Here is a 21,119-nt window from a genome sequence, read left to right as displayed (position 1 = left end):
GGGCCTAATGGGATGTTTTTATGAATGTGACACTTTAACAGCATTAGCAAATCAGTTCGTAATGATTTAGGCCTGGCGTCATCTCGGTGCTGGAAATACACTTGCGAGGGACACCTCGCTCATCCAGTTCATGGGAGATGTAATTTTATATTGCAGCCACTGGTCATTTAATCTGTCCTCTGCCCTCTGGTGTATGGGTGGACACTATCTGAGGAGGGGCAGGGGGCCATAACATCAGTGGCTTCATAAGACATTAGGAGTTGAGAATGCTGTTGTGCGCTTGTACTGTCTGTTATTTTCTTCCGCCCTGATTTCTTTTATTTTCCATTCGTTGAGTGGGTGGGCTGTGATCGTAGCCTCTCTCCGAATTTGCAACCCAATGAGAGCGAGCGGAGCATGTTTATAGCCTCTGATGCTTAGTCACCAGTTCCTCCACAGGAGCTTGATAATCTTGTGCATCTGGGCCACTCATTATCAGGCCATTCAGCATCATACACCCTGCAGAATGTGTGTGACACACATTGCATGTGGCAAAATGAGTAGTAATGCAAAGGTATGGATTTAAAAAAAAAAGCCTTAACGGCACCAGCGGGCCTTGGCTGCAGCTTGCTTTACTTGGCTATCTTGTCTGATTTACCCAGGATCAGTTCAACAAGCCTCGGCTATAAATAGACACAGAGAGTGTTCTTGGGCAGACCACTGTGGCAGCGTGCATGTGTGTGTTTGCGTGTGTGTGTGTGTCTTTAAGAATTCAGATGTAATTTGAGCCCTATAGGAGAGAGAGCGAGAGAGAGAGAGAGAGAGAGAGAGAGAGAGAGAGAGTTACCACACACCATCAACCCCCCCCCCCATCATCTCTGTAATCGAGCGTCGAGCTGCGTGATCTGCACCCCTGCAATTATGCACGCTTCGTACCGGACGGGATTCTCGGTAAACGCCGCAAAGCTGGCGCAGGCACGGAGCTCCAGCCCCGCCGCGACTTGTTAGCGTGCGTGTTTGGAGCAAGAGGCGGGCTTCGTCTTGTTTATCAAGAGGGGAAAAAAAAAAAAAATGACTCGACATGGCTGTGGCTCTGACTCAACGAACGCGGCTCTGCGAGCGACCCCCTGGAAACCGTAGCCAGCTGAGGGAGTGAGGCGCCAGCCATCTGAATGAAAGTCATAAGGTGAGTCCATCTGGGGATCTGGTGTGTTTGCTCGGGTTTCTGCTCGTATGCGCGGCTGGTGCACACAAACACGACCAGGCCAGTGTTATTTATCCACCCTCCTCACCACCACCCAGCCCACCATCAACACATTTCACAGCAGCTGGCCAAGCAATGCGGCGTGGATTGGCCTTGTGTGGGCTATTACACCGCTTATTCCTCGCTTTGAGGACGATCCTCTGTCACAACACGTTCGCTTCGGTGATCGATTCCGTCCAGCATCCCTCAAACGCGACCCGGTGATGCGCGTAAGAGTTATTTTCGTGGGGCGATCGTCTCCTCGCTGTTTAAAGGGGGGATGGGGGCGGGGGTCCACCCGTCTTACGCAAGCGCATTTTGGCCTCAGTCGTTATAGGAACGCATGAAGCTGGCATAACAAGCTTCCAGGAAGAAACGCGCTCCAGCCCCGTCCGGTGAAACCACGCACCGCTTCCCAGAAAACAGACACCAGGCCTGCGCTAGAGGCGGGCCCAAACATGTCAGTTTCAATCTGAGTGGTTGAGGCGATAATAAATCAGTGGGGGGGTCTGTGTCTGAATAACACCACTCTTGAGTCATGGTGCAAGTTTGGGCTTAATTCCTCAGAACTTTCCACCTTGTAACCTGCAGCACATCTGCTTTAATGCCTCCTGGCTTCAGTGTGTTGCTGTTGCTGTTTATTGTGAGGGGTTTAACATTTATGAATCTGCAAGAGAAACGCGCTCCGCTCGTCCAGTGTGCAGAGAGGCTGTATATGCCTGTGGCTTTGTTCTCCATGGTGCTTCAGCTGTTTCTTTATCCTTTAGTTGACCTCTGTCACTGTTTGTCCTTGGCAGTGCAGGATCCAGCATGGGTCAGTCAGGATGCAAACATGTGTGTACGTACCTACAACAGCCCTTCGCTGCACTTGCTGAGAATGGCCAAAGGTAGCCTTGCTCAGATACTCAGACATGTATGGACTCTTTAAGTGTCCCTCTAATAACAATAAGTCTTCGTGACTTGCAGCACAGTGCATTCAAGTCCTGGTGCTCACTGCCCACTAATGCATTAGGCCTGCAGGCAGGCACAAGGAGAGGACTCTGTGGAATTGGCTTTTCTTCCCTGGTGACTTTTTCTTGGCTACAGTACATCAGTGAAGTACGCTGTTTGTCCTCAGGCATTTCTTTGGCTTAACGCAGGAACAAAGGTAGGTAGATAATAAGCAAGGCCGGAGCTCCGGGGAGTGAGATGTGTGTTTTCTTGTGTGCGTGCCTGCGCCGGGAGATGTAAATGCTGCTGTGTGTTTAAAGTTAGCTGTGTCTTAGACTCAAATCAGCCAATATGCAAACAGCTCAGTGCAACGCTTGTAAAACAGTCCAGTGGTCTGGACTCACAGTGGCTGCAGTGGACCTCTGTCACTGACATACATTTACTGGCTACAAGCCAATGTGCATGCACAGCTGCTAACTTTGGATCTGTTTTGTCTTTATTGACTCACTTTTGATCCAAACATGACGATGGCAAATGGATCTTTGAGTGGCTTTAGGCCACAGTGCAGAGTTCTGCAGCACACTATGTTACTTCAAGGCCCAGATTTGGAAACGAATCATGCACGGATATGAAATGGAGTTTATTGACCCGTCCCGCGCTGATCACCGTTTATATCATGCAACCATGTTCCACTTTCATTTTCCAACACATGGCAGAGCTGTGCCACTGGGGATGCTCTTACAGCAAAGCAGTCTCCCAAACCCCCCCTAAAATAAAAAGTTAGCCTGCATTAGAGCTGTGTGATATATTTGTTTAATGTCGATATTGTGATGTTCATTTATTTTTTATGCGAAGTCCAGCATGGGTTAAAAAGCGCGTTCTTATCTGTGGTGATCATCGGCTACAGCAGGCGAGCATTTTTGTCGCCAAGCTTCCTGGGAAAGAAGGTGTGTGTGTGTGTGTGTGTGTGTGTGTGTGTGTGTGTGTGTGTGTGTGTGTGTGTGTGTTTGTGGTTTTAAAAGCCGTTTCTCCTGAACCACAGTAACTGGTTTCAGAATGTGTAATGATACTCTGTGCTTTTGTCTTCTTCTGCGAAGAGCCACACTTCCTCTGTAACACTGACGCAGGAAGTCATACGTTAACTTGTCGTTGCTACATTCCTGTCTAAGTATCTCTGATAGTTGCTAATTTCCCACTCTGAACTTAAGAGGGTTAATCCACCTTTTCTGGTTGAGGCCAGTGGCAGCTCTCCTGCAGGAGCTGAGTTAAAAATTGACCGGGCCCCTCGCGGCAGGTGTGTGTTTTTTGTTTTTTTTTGTTTTTTTTCCCTGACGGATTGTGAGCGTTGTCAAGGTCACCAAATACCAAATACACCAGCTGCTTTGGTTTGGAGGACCCGAAGGTGTCAAGTGATACCAAAGGAATATGGAGCGCTTGTGTTCGTCCACGTGTTCGTAATTGGAGACCGTGCGGTTGTGAAGCCATGTGATCGCATCAAATCATACCCTGCAGTTCGCGCTTACGTGATTGGCTGAAGCGAAAGGAGACATTTGATAGGAGACATCCGATAGGCTACAAATAGTTCCCTCTTGAAAAGAATGTATTTGTGAATCAAGCCGCAGCGGGAAGTCTCAAAGCACCCACACACACGGGCGCGACAAGCAGTTTGTAAATGCAGATTCTGCAGTCTGTATGTAAATGTGACAGCATCCTAATGTGTTTCTCATGAAAATTGCAATTACTTGCATATTTTATAAGTAAACAACAATAAATATTTTTGTGGAGGGAGTGCTCGTCACATCCGTCAAATCCCTCTGATTGCGTAAAGGAAAACAGTCGCTAACACCTACTGAATGTTTTTTGTTTGTTTACAGAACATTGTAATGAGCCGGCAGAGCGTGGCCACCTGTCCCGGTCTAACCTTTACCCTCCTTTCTCCTTTCTCTCCCCCCACAGTGGGGTTGGGTGGCCATGGACCCATTCAGCCAGCTTATCCTCACCATCTCGGTGACCAGTTTCCTCACCTTCCAGTGGCTCTTCCACAAAGTCAGCCCCTGGATGTCCATGCACATCAGCCCCGGCTTCCTGGGCCTCAGTGACAAGCAGAAGGTGGAGTGGAACTCAAGGTGACCCGACGCGAACCCCCGATCACGATGAGTCCGAGCATCTACATGTTGTATACAGCAGAGAGTGTGACGCTGATGTTGCCCAGAGCGGGTTTGTTTTAGCTGGGTCCAAAGATTTGCTCTGACAGGCAACCCACATGTTTCGCTAGTATCTGACTCACTAGTAGTGTATTTTGCACAGCTTCAAGGTGCCGGCAGCATGGTGGAAACTCAGAGGACTGCTGTTCTGTTTCGTTTTGTTTTTTCAGCCTTTTTTTTTTTTAAACATGTGACAAATACCACCCCGACAACAGTTTAACGGAGTGTTCCGTGTCGTAATATCTTCTGTACAATCATGAGTTCACAAAGTGGCGAACAGGCGCAGCAGATGAGCATTTTAGTCGCAGAGCTTCCTGAGAAAGACACAGTCTGTGTGTGTGTGTGTAGTTTCAGAAGCCACGTCTGCTGAAACCGCAGTAGCTCGTTTCAGCACACATACTGATACTGATAGTTTGGTAACATCGACCCAGGAAGTCAGACGTCAACTTGTCATTGTCAAAAATTAGCCAGCCAGGTTTCAGCAGAAGCCTCGAAGACGTATGACCTCACTCCATCCTCGCGTGTGAACCACTGAGCCACTCTACCAGTATCTAACTGTCACCTGTTACCAGTGAGCCTGTTTACCTGTGGAATGATCCAAACAGGTGTATTTGGAGCGTCCCACAACTTTCCCAGTCTTTTGTTGCTCCTGTCCCAACTTGTTTGAAACATGTTGCTGCATCAAATTCAGCATAAGCAGATATTTACAAAAATCAATGAAGCTGATGAGGTCAAACAGTAAATTCTGTGTACTGTTTTCAGTTAAGTGCATGTTAAAAAAGGATTAGCAAGTTACCACGTTCTGTTTCATTTGATTTAGAGTGTCCCAACTTTTTTGGATCCCAAATCCCAAACATTTTCATGCCATAATTTTATAGCACCAGTTATTTGCTTCTGCAGAAGCCTCTTCATATGCTCTTCTCACGCATTTCCAGCACATGTCAGTGTGCAACAGTGAGTTCAGTTTGGATGTAAAAATGAAAGTAAATATGAGACAACGGTACTTGTGTCTGCTTCTGTCTGCTAATGGACTCCATCGTGGACTCATGTGTTGCCACATCCCTCAAATTGAATCAATAATTTGTGGCCAAAGTGTTAAATATGCTAATATCTTCCTCTGACAGCCAGATCATCCTTGTCTCATTTCATCAGCAGAACTGTTTTATCTTCGCCGTTCATCTGTCAGAATGAACGGGCGCTTCAGGGCCACAGCGCTCACACTGATGACGAGGCCATTTGATGAGGCGACAACCAAGCGTCAGCTGTTGTCACCCGCGAACCTGCGATGGGAACATTGCAGATACTGGCTGGAACAGCTAGATCGGAACAACAAAAGATGGAGCGTGCTTGAGAGAGGCAGACAGGCGGCTGTGAACTTTGAGAGCAGCAGCGAGCGCTCTGCTGTAGATTGAAGGCCACTGCAGGTCCGGCGGGGAAGAGCGTTCCGAGGGATCCGGCCCGGTCCAGCGTGCATCAATCATTCATTTCCATTTTCTCTTATTACTCATGAGAGCACTAGTGAAATTGAAACGGTCATATGGTTTATGAGGAAATGAAAATTAACGATTGGCGGGGATGGAGCCTGGCTACGGGGATCCCCGTTGAGGCCCATGACTTTTCAGATTGTATTTAAACAGTCTTACCATCGGTGTGGCTGTCATTCTGTCTGACTGACTGATTGCTGAGAACTGCTGGACTGCCTCGCTGCCTTAATGACTGACTGGGACTGTGCGCCGCTGTGCCTGACCCTTCAGCAGTGTTTAATCTCTTAGTCTAATTGGTCTGAATCTGTGTGCAGGCCTGACAGGCAATCAGCTGATTCACTGCGAGCACTAAAAAACCCAGCCCTCTAAACCGGAGAGCGGCTCCGAGGCGCTTTTCACTTCCTTTGGCACGCTTACCCAACAGAAAATGGCTGACGTGTCCGTATCTGCCCTCGTCAGACGGGAATGGATCATGTTTGTTTTTGGTTTTCATTCCAGGACGGTGTCAACGTTTCACGCGCTGTTGGTGGGAATCTTCTGTCTCCACATCTTGTTGTTCGACGATGCCGTCAATGAAGACCCAGTCTGGTGAGAGCTTGGCAGAGATTCTAGCCGTACAAAAAGTTTGGAGGGTTTTTTTTTTTTTTTTTTTACACTGTCCAAAACCAAAAACACAGAGCACAAGTGCGCAAATGGATTAAACTGTGTGCTTTAAACATTAGCATGTCCAGCTAATTATCTCGGACATTGGTGGTTAGCTTATCCAGGCTCACCTCGCTTTCCTTTTTGATACTACTTTTGTTTGTTTGTGTGTTTGTTTTTTCAACAGGGGAGACCCTACGCTGGTGAAGACTAATGTTGCCATCACAACAGGCTACCTCATATCTGGTGAGGGAAACGAATGGTTCACACTGGTGACGGCTGTGAAAGTGAGACCGGTAGAACATGCACGTAATTGATAAAAAGATGTGATAAACCTGACGGTTCATCGACCCGAGCAAGCCCTCTTTTGCACCGATAACAACACATATAAAACACATCTAAAAATGACAGTGCATATTAAGCAATAAATCTAAATTACAATACTTGTAAAGCAAAAGAGGAACACGAAAGATAGATCAACTAGTTTCACCAGAAAGAGGCCAAGGGCAATATCATGAGAGATAACATCAAGTCAAATAAAAGCCCTTCATGAGGCAGGTGAATGAGTATAAATTACAACACCTGAGGATATTAAGTGATGACTCACTTGAGTCTGGGCCCTACTGCCCTTTATCAATTGTCTGTACTTGAAATTTTTGATTGCACCAATAACACGTTATCTCTGTTTCCCCTGTTTGTTTTCCAGATCTGCTGCTAATATTTTACTATTGGAAGGCGATAGGCGACAAGTTTTTTGTAGTTCACCATCTGGCAGCGTTGTATGCTTACTACTATGTACTGGTGAGTGCCCTATTGTCCAATAGCAGAACGTGCAGGCAAGATGGGAAGGAGACAACCAAGGGTGAACAGCCGTGTCCTTTCAGGTTGGGTGTTTAAACTAATTTAGCCGTCATTCAGTGAGTGGCCGCGACCGTCCCCGCGCAGCCATGCAGCCTATGTAGGTTAGTCAAATATGCACGGGGCAAGGCCAGCGTGGTCGCCACAAACACGGCGGAGGAGGAGGAGGCCGTATGGATGTTTAAAATCCACCCCCTTTGGCGTGTTACGGTATCGGCTGCTGTGCTGTGAGAGATGGTGTGTTCCAGCAGGTGTCCTTGTTTGCCTGCTCAGTTTGGCCGTTATAAACAGGTGTAAGAATTATAAGGTTGTGTTTAATTTTTTAGCAGCAGTTTAGATGGTGCTGTGAGGATTCAAGTGGGTTTGACATTTCACTGAGGTTCAGCCGCTGTTTGAGCTGCACTTTAAAAGCCCTTTAACCAAAGAACAATGACGACTGACCCTCGTTATACTCCAGCTCAGCTGCTCGTTGAAGGCTGTATCATTGAAATCATCAGCGGGTATCGGCATTAGCCCGATGATAACTTCCCAACTCATCTGAAGTACTAATTAGTGACTCATTGGTTATCGCTGCAAGGCTCGATGGTGGAGATTTAGTGTACTCAGCATTAATGGGTGCTGTGCTGTTCACTCTTGGTTCAATCTGAAACCCTCTAGGTCGCCAGGATCCGTGGATAATTATGACGGAAATGAATGACTATGGTATTTTTTGCATGGAATGCTCAATGATGGTACTGGCTGAAGACCCCCTCCCACCTCACCTTTCCCTAACAGTTTCTGTGCTTTCTGTTTGTTTTACTGACCCCCTTAAATGTTGTGTGAATCTGACATAAGCTGAACCTTTCTGAGCTTTAGCGCAGCTGAATGCCTAACTGTAACCACTGTGTGCATGCTGGCAGTTCTGAAGCGTTTCTCCAAAGACAGGGCTTCCTCTCTTGGTAACTGTGCATGCCAACAAACAGTATTTAACCTCCTTAATTACTCACCTGCCTATCTACAGTACCTTCCACCTGTCTGTGTTTGTGCCAGAGCCTAGTTCTGCCTCCTCCTCCTCTTCCTTACACTCCTCCTGAGACTCCCCGATGAGGGAAGAGTGACAAAGCCACTCAAATAATGTCGACCACAAGTGCATCAGCAGATAGCCAGGCCTTTTTTTTTCTGACACCGTGTTGAATGTACTCTGTCAGCTGTTTGAAACGAAAACAGAACCACTGTTGTTAATGCTCTTAAAAGTCAGTCTTTTCCTTTACACCCCTTTTATTTTAGTTGAGCAAACTTACAGAGGAATTTAGTTTGTTCCCGGACAATACATGTTCTGTATTTTCTACACAGAAAACATGCTAAAGGATGTACAGTGTGCATTGCTCTGCCTCCCATACTTTAACTGGTCCTGGATTTTAAAAATGTGCTTTTCATTGCTTAGTACTATTCTGGTTTTACGTCGCCATTGGCAAACGATTACATCTTCCTGGTAAATCCTGGTAAAAAGCAGTAAAGCACTGTGGACTTTTGGTTTCAGCCACATGTGTAGTGTAAACCCTGCAGTCCAGATTTACACCTTACCCCTATTTACACCCCAGTCACTGGCTGGATTTACAGATTTCTTTTTTTTTCTTTAATGTGACACACATCATATTTGCATCCTTTTTTTTTGTCCGTCTTCATTGCATTGTTTTTGAGGAACATTGCTTTTCCACATTTCTGTGCCCGAGCAATAATAATACGGGTTGGAATACAATTCTGATCTTGCGACTGACTGTAAATCCAGCCTTTCATTTGGAGAAGCAGAGCAAGCACCTGCGTCCAAAACCATTAGGTAAATGAGATGAAGTAGGCCATACTGTTACTGGACACTCATGACGGTTTCCTCAGACTAGATCTGAAAATCGTGCGGGAGAACAGAACGGTTGCTCCGCATTAGTCGACCCTAGAAGGGGGGAAGAAAAGCCTTGTTACATTAGCCATATTGCATTTGCGGTTAAAACCAAATTGGCGAACCCTTGATGTCATTTTCATTTTATTTAGTTGTGTACCCAGTCAGATTTGTCATATGTTGTCAAAGTCTCTTATTAGTTAATGTGTTGAGTGTGTATATGTGGAAGTATTCATGTCAAATACACGATGAATTCTACCTACTCACTATGAAAGCCTGAGGCACGCAGCCAAATTAAGATTTCAACGTAGTTAGGTTTGGAAAACCTGTATTTAAAGAAAATATCTTACTATCAAGAGCTTGTTGGTATGTTTTGATGACTGACTCGTCACTAATGTCTTGGTGAGAAGTCATTTTATGATTTTTCTAATCGCACCATAATCTGTCTTTGTGTGTGTTTTAACAGTCAAGTGTAGCTTAATCAAAAAGATGGAAGCGTAACGTGTAAATATTAGATGCATGCTTTCTTCTCAGTGTTGTAAGTGTCGCTTCTTATTTGCTTCCAATCGTGGTGGCATCTTTTCTTTATTTTTCTTCTAATATATCTGTCTGTCCGTCTCTGTGTCCTCCGCTGACTTTAACATAAATAGCCCCTCTTCAAACCCTACATGCAAAAACTGCCAACATCAAGTCGGGTTGTGTCATCCCCGTTCATGCAAAAACTACCAAAAAGTGTTGTGTGTCATTTCGAAACCCAGAGCAGGTCTTGATCTAGATGGGGACTTCTTTATTCCTGTCTTGTCTGCTGCTATTGCTGTTGTGTTGCACTGAGCAGATATGATGCCCAGTCACAGTATGGACTTACCAGTTCCTAGAGGTACCAGCATGCTAATGCTAGGTGGACAGTTTACATCATATGGTACAAAAAGTGAAATGCAGATGTGCCCTGTTTGTGTCACGTAGTAAGTATGTTTCAGTGACCAGCTCTTGTTTCAGCCCTGACGGTAAGTCTTCTTTTACGTGCTGTAAAAGTCAGGCCACGAGCCAAATAACCTTGAGCTATGTGTTCTTCGCGGCCTTGCAGTGAAATTGACTCCTGTGGTTTCTATGTTAATTTTGAGTTCGACTTAAATTTGTATGCTCAGAGGCTAAGCTCGAATCCGCATTTCAAATTCAGATACAAATCACAGCACTCGATCTCTATAATGCACTTTTTTTTTTTTTAAGAGAACATTTAATTCGAATTTATTTGGCTGGTGGCGCAATTTTAACACCATCACTTTGGTCCGAGTGCTTGATGTTCAAAGGTTACAGATTTAGCAAAGGTAGGCCAGTTTTTAAGACGGGGTGTCCTGAAAACCTCTTGGTTTTAAGATCATCTTCACTCTATTTATCATCAGCTGGAAATTGTGACCAGGTATTAACACGCGCATTGTTAGCTTCATTAGGAATCGTTTCAAGCGCTAATGATTCAGCTTTGAGTTGAATCATGGTGGGCAAAAACCTGCCGAAGATGATCTGACACCTAAGACAACACGGGATTCAGGCCCTGATCTTCTAAACAACGACACTGCTTTTTATTCTGCATGGCTTTTCATTGCTCCTTATATAATGGTGGCTGGCTGGATGTGTGTATGGTTGTACAGTGTATGTAAGCCCGTGCCATGTTGATATTTGCTCTGTACCTCTTTAATGTCGAGATGTCGCTCAGATAAACTGCCTTGCTGTGCGTTCTTTCTGCTCTCTGGATGATAACACATCAAATGTGAGCTAGTAACGGTTGGCATATAGTTTGTAGTAAGGATGCATTAATACTTGAGTGAAGTTATATTAATATATACAAAATTGCTTCTTTTTATGTGGGCATTTTGCGTGCCCTTGTGTTTTGTGGATTTTAAAAGGGCCTAGGGTCTCACTCGAAGCCATCTCAGTGTGGGTCTGTCTGATGCTTTCGCCTAGATTGACGAGCCATATAGCCACTAATTTTGATGGTGATATTCATGGTTCCCAGAGGATGATTCATCGACATTTTTCAGTTTGCTCTCACTTTATACCATTAGAAGGTGTCTCAAAAATCTAAAGCTTAACTTCCACTCAGTTTGCTGTGGATATTCATGGTCTCCGAAGGATGAATCCTAAAGATTTTGGTGACCAATGTCTGACCATTTCAGACAGATTGCCATCAGGACATTCATGCTCCTGAGGGAACGAACCCTTTTGATCTGAAGACAAACGCATCAGCAGGCCTCCACTCTGAACAAACGGCTTGGATTAAGATCGAATACTGCTCTGCTTCTGTTTTGCGAACAGAAGTAATCAAAAGTTCTGAGGGCAGTTAATCTGCTCCTTGTGCACGTCACCCCTTCCTCATGCTCCTTTCATAGTGAGGAAGAGTTTCCGCTCACAATAAATCAAGACAGCGAATCATTAGGAAGTCAAATTAAAGAGCAGGCTAATTTTGGCCCACAAAACTTGAAGGAATAATTGTGTGCCCTGAAGGAGAAGGCTCTTTTGTTACATCTGCCAAATAGGTCTATATTTGGTGAGGACGGCATCTAATTTTAGACCTGAGTAATACCGTAAAAGCATTTCTTGAAATATGAAATATCATATGGTTATGTCCCAAGAGGCCTTGAAACTGTAGACATACCTTAGTTTCAGGTTCTCAAAGGGATCAATACTATTGGATGCCAGCCGTTTCATTTAAAACAATACAGTCTCTGGTAATTATACACTCCATAGTAGTGAAGGTAGTGAAGAAAAACAGATCTACAAGCAGATCTTCAACCCAAGGTTGCACAGATGAAACGATGGGAAAGAAAATCGACTGGTCCTCAAACGTGTGTGTGTCCATTGACTTTTCCCATTTTGTGCACCGAGGGTTTTTTTCTTTCTTCTTGCAGTGGCATCGACTATCATTTCTTTATGCTAGTGTTGTACCAAACTTTCAAAGTTGTGACAACATAACCAGAGTTGCCTTGTTACTCTGAGCAGCAGGTGGTACATCAGGTGCCTGCTGATGCAAATGATTTGGTGTCTTGTTTTTGTCCCTTTCACGTGTCATGCTCTTCCTCTTCCTACCTTGTTCTTCCAGGGCCAAGGAATGTTGCCTTATTTTGCTAACTTCCGGCTGCTTGCTGAGTTTTCTACACCATGTGTGAACCAGCGGTACGTACCTGCTTACGAAGGGCTTTGGCTCTTTAAATTCAGGGTCGGAGCTCAATTCACTGCAATTCTGTAGCTTATCTGTGAGAATGTGTACAAATTGTTAGGAATTTTAATGATGTGGAGGTAATCCGCTGCTTGTTGCATGTTCTCCTTGTGTTCAGCTGGTTCCTAGAGATTATTTGAGGGTTGTCCAAATCCTCTTTAAACCATTTATCTGGATAAAGCTGACGTTGAACACACCTCAGAAAACAGCCCCGCAACTGTTTTTGTCAAGTGTCAAGTTATTGTCTTCAATATTTACGTCTATTCCTGCTATACTCTGTTTCTTAACCATGTGTTGTGTTTCAGCTGGTTCTTTGAGGTACTAGGTTATCCCAAGTCCTCCCGGCCCAACATGGCGAATGGCGTTGCCATGGCAGTAGTCTTTTTCATGGTCCGCATTGCCGTCATGCCAGTCTACTACAGCCGCATGTATGCGGTCTACGGCACTGAAGCCTTCTACCTGGTGCCCTGGGGCGGTCGTGTAGCCTGGATCTGCTCCAGTATCTGCTTGGACATCATGAACGTTATGTGGATGCATAAGATAGCCCGCGGCTGCTACAAAGTGCTGCGCTCGGCACGCCACAGCAAAGCCGGCGCACCTCAGGAGAATGGGAAGGCGGATTAAGGGAAGCGGGGTGCCAGTGGCGAGGAAACGCCACAACAGACAAAATGACGTCACCCTCGGCGCATCGGCGAGCAGCAGCGTGGACGCTTGCCCGTCACACCCGGGAGGAGTGATGTCACAGGAGCGAATGTAACGAGGGAAAGTTCTCGGAAAGCGGGCACAGTCACTGAGATGTACAGATGGACCGTGTAATTGGCCATCCCAAAGCCATGAAATGACCTCTTAGCAATACTCTGTGTGCATGGCCAATTATTTTTCTCTTGAACAATTTACCACCACACAAAAGAGGTCGTCCTGGGACAATGAACTGTCAGCCCCACCACAAATTGTCAAAAAGTTTACCATTCTTTACTTAGTGCTCAACGAAAGACTTTCAAATGTTTTTATTATTATTATTATTATTATTATTACTGTTGCCTGAGTCCCAGGATAAAAGTGATGAGTCGATGTTGAGCAAAGATTTGAGGGGAACTTCAAAAACATTCGGTACTTCCTCGTTCATGGCCAGTGCCATAAAGTCATTGTCAGATGCCTTTCACGGGCTAAATTTGCAGGGACTTGACTGACTCAAGAAGGGATTGCATCGAGTGCAAGAGACAAATAAGTGCGGATAAATCATCACTCACCCACTGTCATTCAGTGAAGAGGTTCATTTAAAAAACCAGCCTTTTAAGACGTTTATTGGAATATCGCGAGTCTTGGTTTCATTTGCATTTGAATGGTTCATTTAAACCATGTAGTCAGTACACTGTATGCCGTCTGTTTCTTTTGTCTTGCTGGCGTCAAGGCAATTTTCAAAGATACAAACAACAACGTTTTTAATGAGCAGGAGGGCCGACTGATGTGCAGAGTATAGACTCGCAGAAAAAGGGAAACTGAATGTCATCACTGTGTTTGTACACTGACATTAAACATTAACATTAAACATTTAAATGTGCTTGATTCAGAATCGGCATCACTGGCGAACCTAAACATCCCAGAGTACAGAGAAAGAGCAGCTGCTGCGGAGCGCTCGTGTATACTGAGGGGGGTTGGCGGGAGATTCTGGCGCTCTTGAAGTGTTTCCAGCATCAGCTGTCGACCTTAGGTTTTTAGAATACCCACACTTCCTATTTATGAAATCTATTCAGGCACAAACTGTTAAAGGAACCCCTGGGCAACATTTGCTGCCTGCTGCTACGTGTGTTTTCCATGAAGGAATTGGAGATTTCAGCCTTCAAATTCAACTCAGTCCATGATTTGAGTCCATTCTTTTGGATTTGTTTCCGCAGATTTGAGTTTTATGTCAAATCAAAGACAATAGTCAGTGTTTCAGATTCAGTTCTATTTTGTAATTGTTTTAGAGCATTGTGATACAAACAGCTTCTGCCTCATATTGCATATGATTTCCGATCAGATGTTAAACACAGTGAGCACTGCCCTATTTATTCATCGGATCGATTCAAGGATTGCGTTGTTGTTTTTTTTCACTGGACATCCTGAAGATTCACGTCATAGCTGTTTCCTTAAGCGTCGCTCTGCTGACGCGCTGTTTTTAAGACAAACGTGTCATTTGGTCAAATTGAAAGTTAATCCGTCGGTGATTTCTCGGACGTGCACTTGAATTTTCATTGTAAATGTATCTTTTGAGCTGTACATCGAAAGCTTCTGTCAAATGTTTTGTGAAGCAGGAACGGGGGTCGCGAGCTCTGAAAGTACGCCTTGCCATGTTCAGCATTTGATTTTGTTGCCTTTTTAAAAACTACTTCTGATTGCACAGTGAATATTTTATTACGACTCCTCACGACATGTTTTACTCGTGTGTTTTCCATGTATGATGCCTGTCTAACGTGATTGTTCGGCCTTTGTAATAGATCTGTTTCAAATGTAAAACCCAAGAGGCTTGTTCATGCTGGTTGTTTTAGTGCTTTTGTTTTGTTATGGTTTTAAAATTCCGGAGATTTATGTATTTGTGCCACTGCTTAAGCCATTACTAGTACTTAGTGAAGACTTTTTTTTTTAAATTTTCTAGTCCATCAGCATTTGCATACAACAGTGCCAACTCGCAAACCGTGACTTGATGGTTCAGATCAGTTCCGTTCACAGAGCCGCTGACGAGGCTCGGTTTAGTTTTGGCGTGGCGGAGGCAGTACAAAAGACTTCTTTCTGTTACGCCATCGATCACAGGGTGGACTTGACAGCTGATTATGGGTGGGCGTCATCTCCATCACATGTGGATATCACTGTCTCACATCTTAGAACAGAGTCAGGATGTGGTGGTTGTCAATATTTCGCTGGAATGAAACGGCAGCAGCAGGCCCCTTCTGGCTCTGTGGGCAAGGTCATGCATGGTCAATATGGTCTTCTTCTTCATGCACCCTCTATAACTGCATGCGGTATTGCATGGGGATTGCACTGTAAACAAAATAGCATATACATTTGCAAGACAAATTTTGTTGTTTGTTTTCCTTTTTCTTAGTACATGTACATATAATGTTTACTTAAACGTTATTCTTGTACTGTGCCCACATAATGTAATCCACAGATGATGATGATGATGATGTGACGAGAACATCGTAAAGCAGATATTTAGTTTAATATCCAGCACAGAAATAATCGGTAAGGGAATACTTGAATACTAATCAGCACAGTTTATAACAATCTGGGCAGTGCAAATAAACATTAATCCTATGAGCATCCTGCATTATGTGCGTACCATTTGTTTTATTTATTAATCCAAGAGATGTAGGCATGAAGCAAAGCAGATGCTGCGGTAACAGAGAGAGCATGGTGCTGCTGTCAGCTAGCTAAACAGGTGTTGTGTTTCTGTTCTGAATGTTGATCGGAGGGGAGCTGCGAGCAGGGTGGAGTGTTTAGTGACATTCTATGAATGTATTGGAGGAGAGAAAATATTTGTCATTTACATTTTCATTTGTTCTTTACAATAAATACCAAATTAACCGATGTGGCGTGTATCATTCTGACTTGTTTAGCTTTGTGTAATGGGCCTCTAATGACTTCAGTATGGATTCCATCATGCTGACAACAACAGGATCAAAAGCCTAATTAAGTTCATACACCATCATTTGAAGACATCACTGTATTGTTTATTTCTCGCATTATGCCATTTGTATTGATAAAGCAATATGCAGACAATTCTCTATGTCAATAAATACAACCCCGTTTCCAAAAAAGCAGGCACACTGTGCAAAACGTCGATAGAAACAGAGTGTGATGACACCACAAATTTAAATGAAAATGGCCAAAAGACAACATGTCAAATGTTGAAACTGAGGAATTTAATTGTTTTGGAATTCGATGCCAGCAATGTTGGAGAGTGGCAACAAAAGAGTGAAAGCTGTGAAAAGCTAAGAGAGCACAGCTGGTGGAACATCACACCATGAATGGGGTTAAGTGGCAGCAGGTGAGTAAAATGACTGAAGTAAAGAGCTCCTCAGAGAGGCTGAGTCTGAAGGAAAGCTGGGGAGGGGTCCACCACTCTGTGACACACAAGTTAAGAATCATGTCTCTCAATGTGAAACTGTAAAGACTTTGGATTTCATTGTCTACAGTACATGATGTTGTAAAAGAAGAAGAAATCCAATGAAAAATGCAGCCACAAAGCTCAAACTCTACTATGCAAAGAGGAAAGCGTATATGCACCAGATCCAGAAACTCCACCACCTCCTCTGGTCCCGAGCTCTTTTAAGATGGACTGAAGCGACGTGGAAAACATACTGTGGTCTGACAAGTCAAAATGTCACATGTCACATATGGCTAACCTGCACATGTGTGAAGGCTCCAGTAATGCTGAACCACACACACAGGTTCTGGAGGAACATATGCTGCCAAGCTGCCACGTCTTTTTCAGCAAAACGACGCCAGACCACATTCTGCGCATAAGAGTTAAACTGGCCTGCCTGCATTTCAGACTTGTCACCCACTCAAAATGTTAAGCGCGTTATGAAACGTGAAATAAGGCAAAGGAGACCTCGAACTGCTGAGCAGCTGAAATCGTACATCACACAGCAGTTGATCTCATCAGTCCCCAAATGCTTGAGTGTTAAAAGGAGAGGTGATGCACACTGTTGTCTTTGTGCTATTTTCAGTTAAATACTAGGTGTTTTGTAAATCACTTCGTCTCTATTTACATTTTTCCAACCTTTTTATTTTTTTAGAAACAGGGCTGTACAAAGAGTGAATTTTATTTTGTTAATTTCATGGCTGACTCTTCCTGGTGTTTTTTTTTTTTTTTTTAATTTCTCAGTTGGATATAAGTCATATTATTAATGGCTACCATTTCATATTGCATTGGCAGTTGAGACAGTAATCACCTGCCACTTTACATGGCAGGGATGTTGTTGATCACAAACTGTATTCATTTTCCAAAGTAAAATAATACTTTTCGTTACCAAACACAATAGTTTCTGCCTTCATCTTGTTAAAAGAACAATTGTTTAGTTATTAAATAAATCTTATAACAACTTTTGTTTTTGTCATAGTTAACCAAGTGTATATAGCCAATGAAAATTTTTTCCATGAATATCATGACAGTCTCAATGAGGCGCTTCTTACCATAACAGTGTCTAACATGAGCCACTAGAGGGCGGTGTTGTCACGTATTTTCATTCTGTCTGTTTTCAGATATCTACAGGCGGATTTCCTGCTGTGGGGCTGTGGTTTGCAGTTCTGACACCACACAGGAAAATCCAAATCACTAACAAACACAGGGAAGCTTACAGAAAAAAGCCAACAAGCTAAACACAGACTGTGGAAGAAGATCTCCAGAGCGTCATGGCGTACTGTGAGGGACAAAAGATGAAAATGTCTTTTTTTATCCTGGCAGCAAGATTAAAAGAGACCTTACACACAAAGGCAAATCAATGGTATAGACGTTTATCAATAAGCACTGCGGGGTATCAGAGGCTTTACAGTTGAAGGGGAAAACTATACGGCACATCATCGGGACAGAGCTGCCACCCATCTCCTCTACACCCAAGTAGAAGGGTGCACCCAACAACACCCAACAACAGAAGGCCTCCTCACCCCTCAGGCTCATCACCGTGACACTTTGTGAGGAACTTATTGACTTCACTTAACCTTTACACCACTATCACTCACTGATGACTCCCTGATTACAGCTCTTTTTATATGCATTTATTACTACCGTTTATACGTTACAGCATTACAGCAAGTACAACTTCCAAGAATCCAAGACATAAAACGGCGTATAAAATAGTTCAGAAGTTAATAGAAATAGAAAACATCTATATGAAAAAAGACACACACTCACACACACACACACATACACACACACTACTATTACTGTTTAAAAAAGCGTAAAGCTGTTTCAGCATCAAAGTACACACTACCAATCCAAGGTTTGGACACACTTTCTCACTTTTTACATTGTAGATTCACATTGAACACATCAAAACTATAAAGGAACACATATGCAATTATGTAGTAAACAAAAAAGGGTTAAACAAACCAGAATGTGTTTTATTTTTTAGATTCTTCGAAGTAGCCACTTTTTGTGTGCCATGTCAAGAGTTAATTTGTGGAATTTCTTGCCTTCTTAATGTGTTTGAGACCATCAGTCGTGTTGTGCAGACGTAGGGTTGGTAGACAGTTACCAGCCCTATTTGACTACTGTTATAATCCATATTATGGCATGAACCACTCAGCTAAGTAAAGAGAAACGACAGTCAGTCGATACTCTAAGGCATGAAGGACAGTCGATCTGGAAGATTTCAGGAAAACCTTAAGTACGCCTTTGTTGTTCTATAAACTACTAACAACATTTCTTCCAAATTCATTGTCATTTAGAGTACAGATGTATCGTTTTCAGATCTCAAATACTGCAAATAAAACACGTTCATATTCATTTATAAGCAACACTGGACTAATGTTTAAACTATACTAAAGTTTCAGGAATCAATATTTGGTGGAATATCCCTGATTGTCAGTCACAGCCTTCATGCGTCTTGGCATGCTCTCCACCAGTCTTTCACATTGCTGTTGAGTGACTTTATGCCTCTCCTGGTGCAAAAAATTCAAGCAGCTCAGCTTTGTTTGATGACTTGTGACCAGCCATCTTCCTCTTGATCACATTCTAGAGGTTTTCAATGGGGTTCAGGTCTGGGGACTGGGCTGACCATGACAGGAACTTGATCTGGGGGTCCATTGTCAGAGAAGAAGGAAGCAAGTTTTTTTTCCTTGCTGAAGCACCCCCAGATCGACATCGATCCTCCACCAAATTTCACAGTGGGTGTGAGACACCGTTGCTTGTAGGCCTCTACACGTCTCAGTCTAACCATTAGATGACCAAAGCTGAAAACTGGACTCTTCAGAGAAGATGACCTTACTCCAGTCCTCTATGGTCCAAACCTCAGCCTGGCTCTTCTTTTCTTCTCATTGATGAAAGGCTTTTTTCTACCTTTACACGACTTGACCCCACCCCTAAGAGCCTGTTTCGAACCATTCTCGCCGTGCACTTCGCCCGAGCCGCCATTTACCATTCTTTTTGTTGGCCACTTGACGTCATCCTGCTGTTGCTGAGTGACATTTGAGCTGACGGTCATCCTGGTCAGTGGAGAGTTGTGTCTGCCCTCTTCTGGTCTGTAGATTTGTTTGCCACAATGTCTGCTGATTGATTTTGTTCTGACAAACCACCGTCTTAGAAATGTTAAGGATGGAAGCAACCTGACACTCACTGTATCCCTCTGCCAGTACAGCCAGAAAAAATTGCAGTGGTCTCTTAATTTTCCAGAGCTGTATCTTTGTGATTAAAGGTGAGCTTGCTTTAAATAATATTTAGGGACTAAAGTCATACGTCTAAATTTACACATGTCATTTTAATGCAGAAAAGTATAAAATGATTTGTTTTTTTTACCTGAATGAGCTCTGAATGAGAACAGTCACTCTGTCAGTCATAGATATGGCAAATAGTCTAATAGTATATAGGCTTTGGCTATAATGAAACTGCAACAAATTTAATATGTCCAGAAAAACATGACTGCTCAACTTCTTATTGAGAGCCTGATGTGTTTATTCAACTGTATCAGGGGACTCTGGGTTCAGTGTCTGCTTGTTAGTCACAACCAGCTGGTTTCTTTTCCTCATGATTACGGATTTGAGTTTCAAATCCGTAATCATGAGTATTTTTTGATGGCTTTATCCATCTGGCTCCACAGAGTGATCAAAGTGCACTGTCATTATCAGAGCAAGACACTTGCTCTCTTTGGGGATTCAACAGAAGGCTTCTGGTTAAAGGCCATAGTTGTCCTCAACTATGTTGTCTTTAAATGTTAATGACCCTGTCCAGGAGTCACTTCCACGACACTTCTTTCCAAGAAAAATAATCACACTTGAAAAAAAACACCTGTATGTGATAAAGAAGGGTACAAAGAGTAAATGAACATTGCTTTTGACTGGCCATAAAGCATCATTACAGCCTTGATCATCAACGCAGATAAAATAAATTACTTAACTCGCATCGTAACTCCCTGCAAAAATCATACACCTATTGTTTTACAGGCGCAGATACAAAAATATTTTCTTACACGTAACTTACGAGGCTGGAAGGGAATGGAAATAAAAACTACACAATCTACATGGCCAATAAAAGTGGACTGCAGACTGCAGTGCAATGTAGTCAGAGGCCAAAGGTGCTGTAAAAGGTTAACACTTAAACTGCACTGCATAGTGATAAACTGAAGGATTAAGTGTTCCTACCTCTTCTTAAAATAAATAAACTCAAATTCATTCAAAACCCGCTTGGATTAACTGCAAAATGCACTGTCACAACGCTGAAAAAGGCTGTTTTTCTGAGGCCACAAAGATACGTCGTTCTCACAGATCAGCAACACAGCAAACGTATACTGATTTTACAGAATAGGATGCATTGCTGTAGATTAAGCTACCCAACAGTGTATAAAAGAGCTAAAATTAGTTCAACCTTAAACCATTGCAGCAAAATTTGCATAAAAACGCTGATCCAAGCGCGTTTCACCCAAAGCTGAAAGCTGTTCTTGAACCATTTGGAGAACATGCTTTGGTCTCTTTTGAAAGGTAGAACTCTGAATTTCTA

General features: G+C 43.5%; 1 protein-coding gene across 1 annotated transcript; it reads left to right on the top strand.

Annotated features, from left to right (window-relative positions):
* The first annotated feature begins 863 nt into the window (after positions 1 to 863).
* On the top strand, positions 864 to 15,991 carry LOC121623805 (TLC domain-containing protein 4-B-like). The gene is made up of 7 exons (XM_041961256.1): positions 864 to 1,165; positions 4,109 to 4,278; positions 6,339 to 6,428; positions 6,670 to 6,728; positions 7,189 to 7,283; positions 12,308 to 12,381; positions 12,730 to 15,991. The coding sequence occupies exons 2-7, from the start codon at positions 4,124 to 4,126 to the stop codon at positions 13,046 to 13,048; spliced, it is 792 nt and encodes a 263-aa protein (XP_041817190.1). The 5' UTR covers positions 864 to 1,165; positions 4,109 to 4,123; the 3' UTR covers positions 13,049 to 15,991.
* The last annotated feature ends 5,128 nt before the right edge of the window (positions 15,992 to 21,119 follow it).

The sequence above is a fragment of the Chelmon rostratus genome, chromosome 20 (genome assembly GCF_017976325.1).
Source record: "Chelmon rostratus isolate fCheRos1 chromosome 20, fCheRos1.pri, whole genome shotgun sequence".
In the NCBI taxonomy this organism is placed as follows: domain Eukaryota; kingdom Metazoa; phylum Chordata; class Actinopteri; order Chaetodontiformes; family Chaetodontidae; genus Chelmon; species Chelmon rostratus.
Note: the sequence above shows the minus strand (reverse complement) of the source record. Positions and strands in the feature narration are given on the sequence as shown.